Here is a 14,386-nt window from a genome sequence, read left to right on the forward strand (position 1 = left end):
CCTGGTAGCTGCGCAATCACGGTGGCGCCTGTTAACCAGTGCTCTCTGGCAACTACTGAAACGAACACATTACTAACAGGTCATGGGAAAATATTGCAAATGGTGGTTTGGAAAGCATTATTTTCCAAGTAAATATCCTGTTACATAAGTTGAACTATATGCAAGAATGTACCATGAATTTCTTAAATAACAGAGCATTTGACTCTCATTTAAAAATCAACTCTTCAATGACGAGCCATTTAGAAGAATTTTGAACCCTGAAGATTATATATTTATGTAATTATTAAAAATTTTACTGGCACATTTGTGTGATGTATCTTAATGTGTAACACGCACAAAAAAGACCAACATTAGATGTGAAAGCTTAGCTTCTCTTGCAGCTTATTGACCTAAGAGACCAACATTATACGTGAAAGCTTTGCTTTTCTTGTAGCAACACTGTGTATATTAATTTAAACTATTAACTTCCCCTGCTTGTGTGTTCGTGCTACTTAACAGTGATAATGCTTTTGGCTGACTACATCACGTGTCCAATGCTCTGAATATCCGCTGTCATCGGCTGGTGAGATCATGTGACATGAGCTGTGACTGGTTTACAAACTCGCATTGAGATCTCGATTTCAATGATTCGGAAAGTAACAGGCAGTGTTTGGTGGAATTCCAATGTATACTTTCGTTACACGAAAATACGCAACGTACATGTTGCTGCACATCAAAGATATTTCCAAAATGTGTCTTTTTCCCTCAGTTTCGTATTCTAAAGTGCCAGGAAATTCTACGCCCACGTGTAAAACCATAACCATTCAAAGGATTGATAAGTTTTGCAGTTCCGAGGGAAAATATACTGTCATTTAACATGGAAAAAGTGTGTTTTCACCTGGGAGGAAGTGTATTTTTAACCGGGAAATCCGGGAATTTTTTTTTTCCTTGTCCGCGTATACTCCCTGTCATACAAACATACTGTCATTTCAAAATTTTAAAAACGGGTGAAGCAGCAACTGTTGAAAATCTTCACGGTAAATGATAACGGCCAAACAGTTGCAAAATAAACATTTATTGAAATCCTTGACCACTGTTTCGGTATATCTAAATATACCTTCATCAGAACAAAAATACACCTGAACAGGAAGACACCTTCATTAGCAAAAAACTTAGCAACATAACAGAGATAGAAGAAAAACCACTTATAGCTTTAAGTAACCATGAAAATTACCAAAGTATTACAAGCACAAAAACTTTTAGTCACTTACTAAAATCACATCCTGCAGTGGAGATGCATAAAACAATCGTGCCAAAGGTGTCACCAATAGTTAAAATATCACCTCCATCTGTACAGCATAATATAAATAGATGGTTGATGCGAACACGGCATGCTAACAAGCGGCTGTTTTAAATGGTTCTGATATGTTTTATTTATTAAGACAGAGGGCTTAAATCAGCACAACGTTTAAAATTTTGATGCGCATGAGTATGTGTCCCGGTGTTTTAATCTGTACGAGTATCTCGCGCATATCACAAGTGCCCTTTCTCGTGCTACATTCCTCCCCCGTACACGTACTGTCTCTCCCTTCCAGATGTCAGTAACTCATCCACAACTCTCTCCCCCTCCCTGACTCCTTTTATCCACGCCTACTCCGGCTGATACAACCCTTTATCCCAGTCAGTACCAGTTCTCAAGTTCGAAAAAGGATTTGTCTGAAAGCTAGCAATGTTTTCATTTTTATGTGTATTTGGTCAACTTGAAGGCGGCTCCACTTTTTGGCCACTTGTTACCTTTAAACATTAAATTATTTAGATTCTACCAGACTTTTCCATTACTCTAATTACAACAAATGAAATGGATGCATTTGTACTCACCACATAGTGGAGGCATCAAGTGGCAGATGGGCACTGAAAGAAGACTGCCAGATATTATCAGTTAGCAGGTTGAATCCTTCATCACATATAGATAAAATGCATGCACATTCACACATGCATAACTCACATACATGGCCTTAGTGCCTGGAGATGACAGTGGATGTGTATTATGTGTTTAATGTGTGTGTCTTGTGCCTACATTGATGAAAGACTTAGTCTGATAGCTAATAATATCTAGAAGTGTGTCTGACTGCCACTCGATGCCTCCTCAGTGTGGCAACTAGCAATCTACTGATTTCAGTTGTTATTATTCCATCCTGAATTTGCATCGGTTGGCAGTACTGTAATTAATGATTAATGATGATTTGTTTATCCTTTGTGGAGATAGGTGGGTAGAACATCAAAAGAGACAAGTGCATGTTCTGGAGTATTAATTTTCATTTAATTTTGGAATGACAGATATGAACTTACACAAACATATAAATGCGTTTTGTACACCCATGGTTAAGTTAGTATCACTTTGATGTGGCACATTTCAAAGGTGCGGCACCGGCACCAGCTGGGCAGCCATCATCTGGTGGCAGAGGACATCACTCCTTCGATGCTACAAACATCAAGATTGTGCCCGGTGCAGTCACATTTGAGAACACAGAAGCTATGACTCGGGTATGTATTCTGCAGTTACTCCATTACTTATAGAATACTGATCATTCAGAATAGCATAAGCCTTGTAATTTTACTACAAATATGTTTCTCATTATGTCTGTTTTTTGACACAAACTGTAGTTGTGTTGAAATAGGATTACTATTGAGGTTATTATTAATACACCTTAGCTGTGCAATAACAGAAAGATCAGGCTAAAAGTAGTAGACAAAAATGTATAAACTAACCACTCTCTGACACCTGATTGATGTCTTGGTTGTAGATACATGTAACAGCACAGACAGGAGCCAAGGTGAAGACACATTTTGCTAAAGAGTTTTTTTTATGAATTCATTTTTAGATGTTTATGCAGTGAAATATTATTTTATCAAATTTTACCAGATATTTACTTGCATTCTCAAACTCTTTACTGCAGAAAATAATTGTTCATTATACTGATACTTTGTTGAGAGTATCTTGAAAGTTTTGCAAAAATAATGTTAATTCCTGCTTTGCATAAAATATTTAACAACTTCTCAGATTACCACATTTCAAGTTTTTTTCACCATTGCACCATGAAGAAGACTATTTGACAGTTAAACATTTTACAGTAGACATCTGTACTGGAAGCCAATTAAGAGCGGAGAAATTGAATCTAATGTCACAAACAGCATTGACTAGCAGAAGGGGTAAGGGAAATATCTTTGTGTAAAGCTTGCACACACAGTTATGATGGAAAGGGAACAGGTATGAAACGATCTCACTACCTGATGAAGAGTCCAGTGGTATAGCTTTGAAGGTTGTGACCAGACCTGATGTGTACACTCTGGAGTGATGCCCCCAGCGAAGCACAAATATCGTGAATTGAAAACTGTTCCAAATTAATTAGTTTGACTGTTTCTACACACTACAACCATTTCAGAATGCACACGGACTGGTGATAACATGAAATCATATCTGCAGAATCTTCATGGCCTCAGACTGAGGTAACATGAGCTGGAAACAAAATTTGCAAATGGGAGAGAATCTAATCAGATTTGTGGTGTTATTTCTTCAGTCGTAGAGGACTGATGTAAGCTGCCCTCCCATCCACTCGGTCTCGATCACTATCAAATAAAAGAAGATAGCACTCTCATTTCTTTGTATAGAGGTATACACAAAAAGAACTTGAGCAGCCACAGAGGTGTATTTGTGGGGGAATCTCATGCTGCTTCTGTTTAAAGGAAGTCTGCCAGGAGATTATTCGGTACAACTGTCATTTTGGGTATGTTCTGCTGTGCCTGAGACAGACATAGCTTTTAAAATGGACTGTCTGCCTTCTTAGTTAATCTCTTAAATACCTGAACATACAGAAACATACTGACAACAGCTATTTGAATATTAATCCTTTCAGTTGGCACAAAATTAATCAATTTATATGCATTAATAATTAAATCCTCACTCAAAATGTTTATACACATAATCTCTTCTGCATCCATTCTTCAGTAACTCCTTGCAGTTGTTAGTTACTATTCACATGTCATTCCACATATTTCTCAGAGAACTGGAGCTTCGCACAGCGGACCACAGTCTACCACTTGCTGTACATACTGAAAGTTTACTTACCTATACAGTGGTTGCCTCAGTAGTGTTATTCTTCTTTCAGTGTCCACATAATTATTGCTAAGTGCATTGATCAAACTTTACAGAACTTTACACACCACTGCTGAAGTGTTTCAAATTTATCCCTAGTTATTATCGTCTTCCCAAGTGGGTGGTGATCACCTTTTCGATATAAATTTTCATACATGCAATAAGCTAGATGGGTATGCAACATTGACTTTGAGCTGTGTAAAGTATGCAAAGAAGTATCACTACTACATGGTTCATACTCAGTAAAGGTTCACTTGAAAAGTTATAGAAGTGACTATACGTAATAACATCATTCCTCTTTACTGAAATGCTACCTAGTCCAGTACTTAGTAACATTTGACTTTACATAATTATAGTTTAGTGGCGACTCAATATCCAAAGCAGCTGTTTAAAAATATATGGTGGACAGTTTTCACAAAATGTCAAAATATAGAGTTATTGCATTTTCTACGGTAATGTAAAATGCAGGAAACTTAGATAATACTCATACACATTAGGCAGTGAAGTTGTTTTGGTTAACAACTATAATAATAGTAGTCATTGTACCATAAGGAAAATTCACTCAAGAAAACTGTAAAATTATGAGACAGAGTTGCTGGCTAGGAGACTAAATTTCAGTACCTGTATAAAAGTATAAAGGCATACAGAAAAGATTTACAATTGTGTTGTTTAACAGATACCTTTCAAACTATGGGCACATCCTCTTGTAGGACAAAGAACTGATTGTGATACACCACACAAACACTAGATGGCAGTTGTGAAAAGTGTATGCATTGAAAGGACAGTGTTTGTTTATTGTTAAGCAGAGAAAGCTATATGCAAGATGGAAGGGAACTATCATGGACAGAGTTGGAGAACATGGTTTCCTGGGAAGAAAGCCGTCAAAACAACAGATTCAAAAATGTTTAACCATGGGACAGGTCATTATCATCAGCAGTGTAATGATGAACAAATTTTTGTGCCACATCCACCATATTTGCGCACACCCACCGTATTTGCCTGATCTGCTCCATCTGATTATGCTTTATTCGATAACACGAATGACGCACTGCGTGGTAAGAGGTTGAGCAACGGTCAAGTATTGCAGGCAGCTGTCCACGAGTGGTTACGTTGTGCCCCCAAGCAGTGGTTCAATGAAGCAATAGTGAAGTTGTCAGGAAGGTGACAGTGGTGTATTGACGTTGTTGGAAATATACAGGGAGATCCCATGTAGACTGAGTCACATTCATTAGTAATGTGTGTGTGAAATCTTATGGGACTTAACTGCTAAGGTCATCAGTCCCTAACCTTACACACTACTTAACCTAAATTATCCTAAGGACACCACACACACCCATGCCCAAGGGAGGACTCGAACCTCCGCCATGACTAGCCGCACAGTCCATGACTGCAGCCCCTTCGACCGCTCGGCTAATCCCCTGCGGCATTCGTTAGTGAACGAGAAAGTGCTGGTATGTTGATAGACACAATAAAAAACACAAACACACACACAAATATTCAAGCTTTCGCAACCCCTGGTTGCTTCATCGGGAAAGAGGGAAGGTGAGGGAAAGATGAAAGGATGTGGGTTTTAAGGGAGAGGGTAAGGAGTCATTCCAATCCCGGGAGCGGAAAGACTTACCTTAGGGGGAAAAAAGGACAGGTATACACTCGCGCACACTCACACACACACACACACATCCATCCTTACATATACAGACACAGGCAGACATATGTAAATGCAAAGAGGTTGGGCAGAGATGTCAGTCGAGGTGGAAGTACAGAGGCAAAGATGTTGTTGAATATTTTTCCCACGTGTAATGTTTCCCTCGTATGCTGTAACTTACCAAATGAGAAAGCGCTGGTATGTTGAAAGACACTATGGGCGGAAAGACCTTAGGGGGAAAAAAGGACAGGTATACACTCGTGCACACACACACATATCCATCTGCACATATACAGACACAAGCAGACATATGTAAAGGCAAAGAATTTGGGCAGAGATGTCAGTCGAGGCGGAAGTACAGAGGCAAAGATGTTGAATGACAGGTGAAGTATGAGTGGCAGCAACTTGAAATTAGCGGAGCTTGAGGCCTGGTGGGTAACGGGAAGAGAGGATATATTGAAGGGCAAGTTCCCATCTCCAGAGTTCTGATAGGTTGGTGTTAGTGGGAAGTATCCAGATAACTCGGATGGTGTAACACTGTGCCAAGATGTGCTGGCCGTGCACCAAGGCATGTTTAGCCACAGGGTGATCCTCATTACCAACAAACACTGTCTGCCTGTGTCCATTCACGCGAATGGACAGTTTGTTGCTGGTCATTCCCACATAGAAAGCTTCACAGTGTAGGCAGGTCAGTTGGTAGATCATGTGCATGCTTTCACATGTGGCTCTGCCTTTGATCGTGTACACATGGGACAGGTTTTACACCGGGGGCAGTTACAAGGGTAGGAGCGAGAGGGTAGGGAAGGTGGTTTGGGGATTTCATAGGGATGAACCAAGAGGTTACGAAGGTTAGGTGGACGGCGGAAAGACACTCTTAGTGGAGTGGGGAGGATGCATTGGATGTATGTAGGGAGGATGTATTGTGTACTGCATATTGAAAAGAGACGAGAACAGAAAAAGAGTATTTATGTTAGTAATAATATCATAGTGAATGGGGCTACTCCACCTTTGATGTTTGACGGTGATTTTCGTTTTTTCCAAACCAGTGACTCACAATCTACCATCACTTTACCTGTGTTTCAGTCTGTGTAGGTTACTTCTTTTTCTTTCTTGAAGATGAGGCTGATGTATGCTTTCTCCAACACTGGGACACAGTTATTTTTTCAAGTGATCTATTGTATACTTGAATAACAGAAGATGTAATGGAACTGAAAATTCTGTCTAAAACGAGGCAGGAGTTTCATTGGGACCTGGGACCCATTGACATGAGCATTTCTGCTTTTACTCTGTATAACATAAGTTGTTAGCATATCTGAATTTGGCCACCATTACCAGATAAATAATTTTCTATGACTGAATGTACGTCCTCATTGGAAGCTGCAGTAAGAAAATACCCTTAAATTGTACTTGACCTAGTCTGTATGTTACAGTTACAATCCTGAAAGATTTTACTACCAATATTGCCTTCTGGTCATTTTGAAATAAAATGTATCAAATATCTGTGGCAGAATTACAAATGCTGTGTCATGTGTTCTGGGGTTAGAGACGTTATTCTACAGGCTGCTTTTTTTTGCTCCCTTGGGGGTCATGTATGTATGCACTTACAAGTAGCTGCTGAACCAATTCTAATAGTGCATTAAACATGTCGGTAGAGTATCTCTTTTGCAGATACTGTGTCAATGTTTTATGTCTGTTGCAAGTATTTATTAACAATATTATGAGAAGGAAAGTTGCTACTCACATATAGCGGAGATGCTGAGTCGCATATAGGCACAACAAAGAGACTCACACAATTAAAGCTATTGTCAACAATAGACACATATGCACACCCTCACACAAACACAACTGCAGTCTCAGGCAACTGAAACCACAATGCAAACAGCAGCACCAGTGCATGATGGGAGTGGCGACTGGGTTGGAGTAAGGAGGTGGCTGGGGTTGGGAAGGGGAAGGATAGTATGGTGGTGGTGTCGGACAGTGAAGTGCTGCAGGTTAGACATAGGGCAGGGGAGAATTGGAGAGGTAGGGCGGGGACAGTACGAATGTTGAGGCCAGGAGTGTTATGGGAACATAGGATGTATTGCAACAGATGGGGGAGAAGTCGTTGAGGTTCTGGAGGATTGTGGATAGGGTGTCCTCACCTTCAGTCCAGATCACAAAGATGTCATCAAAGAATCTGAAACAGGTGAGGGGTTTAGAACTCCGGATCTTTAGGAGGGATTCCTCTAGATGGGCCATGAATAGGTTGGCACAGGATGGTTCCATGCAGGTGCCCATAGCTGTACCCTGGATTGGTTTCTGGGTAATGTCTTCCAAGGAGAAGTAATTGTGAGTGAGGATATAGTTGGTCATGGCGACTAGGAAGGAGGTTGTTGCTTTGGAATCCGTCGGACATTGGGAAAGGTAATGTTCTATAGCAGTAAGGCGATGGGCATTAGGAATGTTAGTGTACAGGGAGGAGGCATCAATAGCGACGAGCAGGGCACCGTGTGGTAAAGGGGCAGGAACTGTGGAGAGGCAGTGGAGGACATGGTTGGTATCTTTTACATAGGAGGTTAGTTTCCAGGTAATAGGTTGAAGCTGTTGGTCTACAAGAGCAGAGATTCTCTCAGTAGGGGCACAGTAACCAGCCACAATGGGGCGTCCTGGGTAGATAGGTGTATGGACTTTTAGGAAACATGTAGAAGGTAGGAGTGTGGGGAGTGGTTGGGGTGAGTAGAGAGTGGACTCTGGGGAGACGTTCTGGGATGGGCCTAAGGACTTGAGTAGTGACTGGAGATCCTGCTGAAATACTGGAATGAAGTCAATGTGGCAGAGTTTGTTTTATCTGACAGCTGGCAGAGTGCTTTCGCCAAGTAATCCTTGCGGTTCAAAACAACAGTGGTGGAGCCTTTGTTTGCAGGTAGGATTATAAGGCCAGGATCAGTTTTTAAATCGTGGACTGCAGTTCTTTCTGCAGATATGAGGTTAGTTTGCATGTTGAGAGATTTGGGGAATGATGGTGAGGCAAGGTTCGAGGTTAAGAAATTCTGTAAAGTTAACTGGGGGTGATTTGGGGGCAGTGTGGGTGCATCACGGTTGGATGGAGAAGTGAACTGAGTTAGGTAAGGTTCAGTATTGGTCTTTGGTTGAGTCTGATTGGTAGGGTTGGTGGTGAAAAAGTGTTTCCACTGTGGGGTCCGGGAGAAGGAGAGTAGGTCTTTAACAAGTCCTGCATGAGTGAATTTGGGAGTGGGGCAAAAGGTGAGGCCTTTGGAAAGGACTGATATTTCTGTGGGGCTAAGGCTTCTGGAGGAAAGGTTCATGACTGTGTTGTGGGTCTGTATAGGTTCTGGATTCTGTGTGGTGGTGGGAGGGAGTTTTGGAGGGTGGGGTAAGTGTAGTAGGTCTGCGAGACAGGGTTTGTCAGCTATGAGGGGACTTGGGGGAGGTTTGGAGGTTGTTGTAGAGGTGGTGGACAGTAGTACTCCAAGGTGGGAGTAGGAAGTGAGCAGGATGGAGAGCTTCTTGAGGTGGCATTGTGCATGTTTCTCAAGTTGCTGCAGGGCAAGAGTTTCAATGGACGTTAGGGTTCCAGGAATTTGAGATTGCATAGCAGGAGATTTTGTGGATGGAGAGAAGGTACTGAAAGGAGGTTTGGACTTGATTGATATGGTTTTGCAGAACCATGTTGGGGAGGGCTAAGGATTGGCAGAATCTGAACAGGTGGAAGTCATTGTGGAAGGAAGCATGGCAGCCAGAGATGGGTAATTTGATGGTAAGGCCATTGGGGGGGATTCCGTGAGTCAAGCAACAATGCAGGAACAGTCTGTGGGAGTTGGATCTGGCTAGGGATAAGGAAACTTTTCTGTATTGATGCAGATGGAAGGACCAAGGATCCTTTGTGGTGGAAAAATGTGAAAAATTATGTCAGTAATGTAGAATTACATACGAAAAATTTCGCAAAAATATACCCAAATGCGTGTGAAAATTCACAAAAAGGATGAAATGGATGTAGAAGGGGGAAACAAAATGAAATCTAATGGAATCAATAATATAAATATGTATATATTACTGTGGGTAGCCGGTCTGAGAATGGATAAATGTGGAGAAGAGGGATGACAGATGTGACTGGATGGTGGAATTAGTGTATGTGAACTGGGATAGAACGGAGAAAGTGTGGGCAGTGGAGAAGGGTTTGTAGGATGAGATATAAGATTGGTGTGGGAGTTAACATGCAAAAATACGGGAAGTGATGCAAGGAGAGCGATCAATTTGAAAGTACAGGACAAATTATATTGGCAGGAGTAATGTGGGACATAAGATGCTGCACCAACAATCAGTGTGGTCTTGTAGGCATTTGTCGTGCGTTGCCAAGACAGTTGATACAGTGTGGCTTCTAAGTAGAGCATGCAGTGCAGTTTGTAGGGCGACAAGAGAAACACAGGAAAGAAGAGGGATAAGAATGGACATTGAGTATAATGATGCAAAAGAAAATAGCAACAAAGGAAAACAGCACTGGGTCAGGATCAAAGAAAAATCATCAGCCAAAAATCAAACAATGGAAAATCCAAGATGGAATGTAACAATATTATGAGAAGGAAAGTTGCTACTCACCATGTAGTAGAGATGATGAGTCGCAGATAAGCACGACAAAAAGACTGTCACAAATAAAGCTTTTGGCCATTAAGTCTTCGTCAACAGTAGACACACATACGTACACACACACACACACACACACTCACACACTCATGCAAATGCATCTCACACACACAACTGCAGTCTCTAGCAACTGAAACCACACTGTGAGCAGCAGCACCAGTGCACGATGGGAGTGGAGACTGGATGGAGCTAAGGAGGAGGTGGGGGAAGGGAGGGGGAGATTCAGTGATGATGACATCTTTGCTATCTGGACCGAAGGTGAAGACACCCATCCACATTCCTCCAGAACCTCAAAAACCTTCTCACCCATTTGCTTCACCTGGTCCTACTCAACCCAGCAAGCCACCTTCCTAAATGTTGACCTCCACCTCAACAATGGCTACATCAGTACCTCTGTCTAAATCAAACCTACTAACCACCAGCAACACCTCCACTTCGAGAGCTGCTGCCTGTTCCATACCAAGAAGTCCCTTCCTTACAGCCTAACCACCCATGGTCATCGCATCTGCAGTGACGAGCAGTTCCTCTCAAAATATACCGAGGGTCTCACTGAAGCCTTCACTGACCGTAATTACCCTCCCAACTGTGTAGAAAACAAATCTCCTGTGCCTTATCTTTCCAGTCTCCCACCATCTCTCAAAGTCCCACCATCCGGCCACACAGAAGCATTCCCTTCGTAGCTCAGTACCACCCAGGACCGGAGCATCTGAATTACATCTCTGCCAGAGTTTCAATTACCTCTAGTCGTGCCCTGAAATGAGGAATGTCATGCCCACTATCTTTCCTGCCCCTCCCTCCCCACTGTCCACCGAACCTACACAATATACTTGTCCATCCTTATACAACCCCTGCTCCCAATCCCTTAACTCATGGCTCATACTTCTGTAATAGACCAAGATGCAAGACCTGTCCCATACATCCTCCCTCCACCATCTACTCCAGTCTGGTCACTAACACCACCTATCTCATCAAAGGCAGGGCTACTTGTGAAACCAGTCATTTGGTCTACAAGCTAAGCTGCAGCCACTGTTCTGCATTCTATGTAGGCTTGACAACCATCAAGCTGTCTGTCCGCATGAATGGCCACCGACACACTGTGGCCAAGAAACAAGTGGACCACCCTGTTGCTGAACACATTGCTAAACATGATATCCTTCATTTCAATTACTGCTTCACAGCCTGTACCATATGGATCCTTCCCACCAACACCAGCTTTTCTGAATGTGCAGATGGGAACATTCACTGCAATATGTCCTACATTTCTGTAATCTTCCTGGCCTCAAGCTTCATTAGTCACTATCCTCACCCTCCAGCCTGTTCCCTGTTCCCATTGCAGCACTACACAGGCGTCTTTCCACCTCCACATCCAGTCCTTTTATTTCTCTCCTTTTCCACTACTTCCTCCCCCCCTTCCTCCTCCCCACCTCTCCCCCTACCATAACCTGCTGCACTTCATTGTCTGCCACCCCCACCATACTATCCCTCCCCCTCCCCGCCCAAGCCTCTTCCTTACACCCACCCAGTCGGCAGCTTGTCCTTTCCCCCAACCCCTTAGTAGGCAATGCTTGCCTGATTGTGAGGGAGGCCAGGAGGCCATTGACCTTGATCAACTCAGGCCCTTACACTTGCCTTGTATTTTTTCCATGTCATAAGCATCGGATTAGAAATTTAAAGAAGTTCAGGCTACAGGAATAGAACTGTTCCCACTTGTAACACAACTTACATATTACATGTTATGTTCTGATATTATGTCAGATATTGTATCAAGTAGACCAGTTGACTCCATAAGTGGATGCTCTCAATTGCATTAAGGCCTAGTTCTCATTCAACTGAGCAAAAAATAGGTACACTAGTTGAGTCCGTAAGTGGGTGCTCTCATTTGCATTAAGGCCAAGTTCTCATTCAAATGAGCAAAAAATAGGCAAAGTTTGGAAATTCTATTTGAGACAATGAAAAGACATACAAGGGATCTGTTTGTGGATTATGATTGATCATACTTTGAACTTTGTTTTAGATTTTCAATTTAAACATACTTTGAACTTTGTTTTAGATTTTCAATTTAAAAAAATGCCGCCCATAATTATGATTTGATCAGAGGCCTGGAGTTTGAAGTATACATACTGCATGCAGTATAGACTCTCAGGAGTTATCTGAAATTAAGAATGGATAACATCAGTTGACACTGCATTAAATTTACAGGAGGTTACATCTATCTACAATGAAACAACCTTAAATTTAATGATATGGTGCTAACTCAAACTTTGAGTTTGATTTTCGCGGGTGTGTTTAACTACTTACGGCTTTACGTAAAATATTTAACATTACCAAATCTCATATATTTTAGGTATAAGCTCCCAAGAAAATGGCGTCAAAGGTACAATTTAATAGGTGGAACTTTTTTTATTTTATGCTCCACGCAGTTTGGAGAAACTGTTACTCAAGAAAAAACCTGTTTAAAGGTTAGGAAAAACTTGTATATGTATTATTAGTTCAATTTGCATAAAAAAGTACATGTTATTATATATTTTTGACGTTGCTGAGCCAGCCGGAGTGGCCATGTGGTTCTAGGCGCTACAGTCTGGAATCGAGTGACCGCTGAGGTCACAGGTTCGAATCCTGCCTCGGATATGGATGTGTGTGATGTCCTTAGGTTAGTTAGGTTTATTTAGTTCTAAGTTCTAGGCGACTGATGACCTCAGAAGTTAAGTCGCATAGTGCTCAGAGCCATTTTGACGTTGCTGAACACAAATCTGAAGATAGATTTTCAAAATCACTAATCTAATGCGGCGGACCAAAAATTATATTCTGACCAATTGGGACCAAAATTTGAACAAAAAAAGGGGTTTTCATTAGTTGCGTCTAGTCTGCAATTCCAGGGCTGCATATCAACCCTCCTTCTATCTCGAATTGTTCGTGGATAGCAATTCCCTTTCTTCTTGCCAAGAAAATCTGATCTGGCTGAGTTGTGTTAAGCAGCCTGCACATATTATTTGTCAGCTTTTTTGGCAAATATACTTGCATGCCTACTGCAATATAAATCATTTTGTGAACGTGCATCACAGTATGACAAGTTTTATACCAGAGCTGGGCATCTTCGGGTGAGACTATTCCAAGGCAGCTATGACACTGCTTTGAACAATGGGCTGTAGAAACTTTCATAACCCACGAATTAAAAAACCTTTTCATTCCAACTTTGCAGTCATGTATGCCTTGCAAAAAATGCAATAAAAAGAAAAGGAAGTTTTTGACCATTTTGAATGAGAACCTGGCCTTGAGAGAAGTCCTAAATGTTACAATGGGTGGAGTAATTGGGGCAAGAATACATGTGTTGAATTGTACTGACCTCTTCATAATTGCAGACGTTAGATATACTGTGTACCCCCATTTTAAAAGATTTGCTTTGTGTGTCAGTGTTTGTGCCTGAATGCTGTTGAGGGTAGAAGGTACCTCAAAAATAATGAAAATATGAAATTTCTTTTTATTGGCGATTATGATGCTTTGAAGTCGGCTTTGTGCACATATATCAGTATTTTGGACAAACTCCTTATTTAAAGGTCTCAGACTTCAATTTAAACGGCAGTTTGCAAAGTTAGACACACAAACTTGTTGCTCCGTGAGTTCTACATTTTTTTCATTCATTTGAGATTACAGTTGTTAGCTACACTGTTTCTTGTCTTGTGTTCCATTGTTTCCTGTAGTAATAATACAAAATGTGTGTTCCGCATCTCGTGGTCGTGCGGTAGCGTTCTCGCTTCCCACGCCCGGGTTCCCGGGTTCGATTCCCGGCGGGGTTAGGGATTTTCTCTGCCTCGTGATGGCTGGGTGTTGTGTGATGTCCTTAGGTTAGTTAGGTTTAAGTAGTTCTAAGTTCTAGGGGACTGATGACCATAGATGTTAAGTCCCATAGTGCTCAGAGCCATCCCAAAATGTGTGTTTTTTGTTTCTTAACAAAGAAATGCTAAGACTGA

The 14,386-nt window shown here is 41.6% G+C and overlaps 1 protein-coding gene across 1 annotated transcript in view; it reads left to right on the forward strand.

Moving 5' to 3' along the window:
• LOC124789721 (collagen alpha-1(XVIII) chain-like) overlaps positions 1 to 14,386 on the forward strand; it is a 971,515-nt gene that overhangs the window by 899,034 nt on the left and 58,095 nt on the right. Inside the window, exon 21 of the mRNA XM_047257171.1 lies at positions 2,399 to 2,523. Within this exon, the coding sequence (XP_047113127.1) occupies positions 2,399 to 2,523 (125 nt within the window). The remainder of the gene's footprint in view (positions 1 to 2,398; positions 2,524 to 14,386) is intronic.

This window comes from Schistocerca piceifrons, chromosome 3, assembly GCF_021461385.2.
Source record: "Schistocerca piceifrons isolate TAMUIC-IGC-003096 chromosome 3, iqSchPice1.1, whole genome shotgun sequence".
Classification (NCBI taxonomy): domain Eukaryota; kingdom Metazoa; phylum Arthropoda; class Insecta; order Orthoptera; family Acrididae; genus Schistocerca; species Schistocerca piceifrons.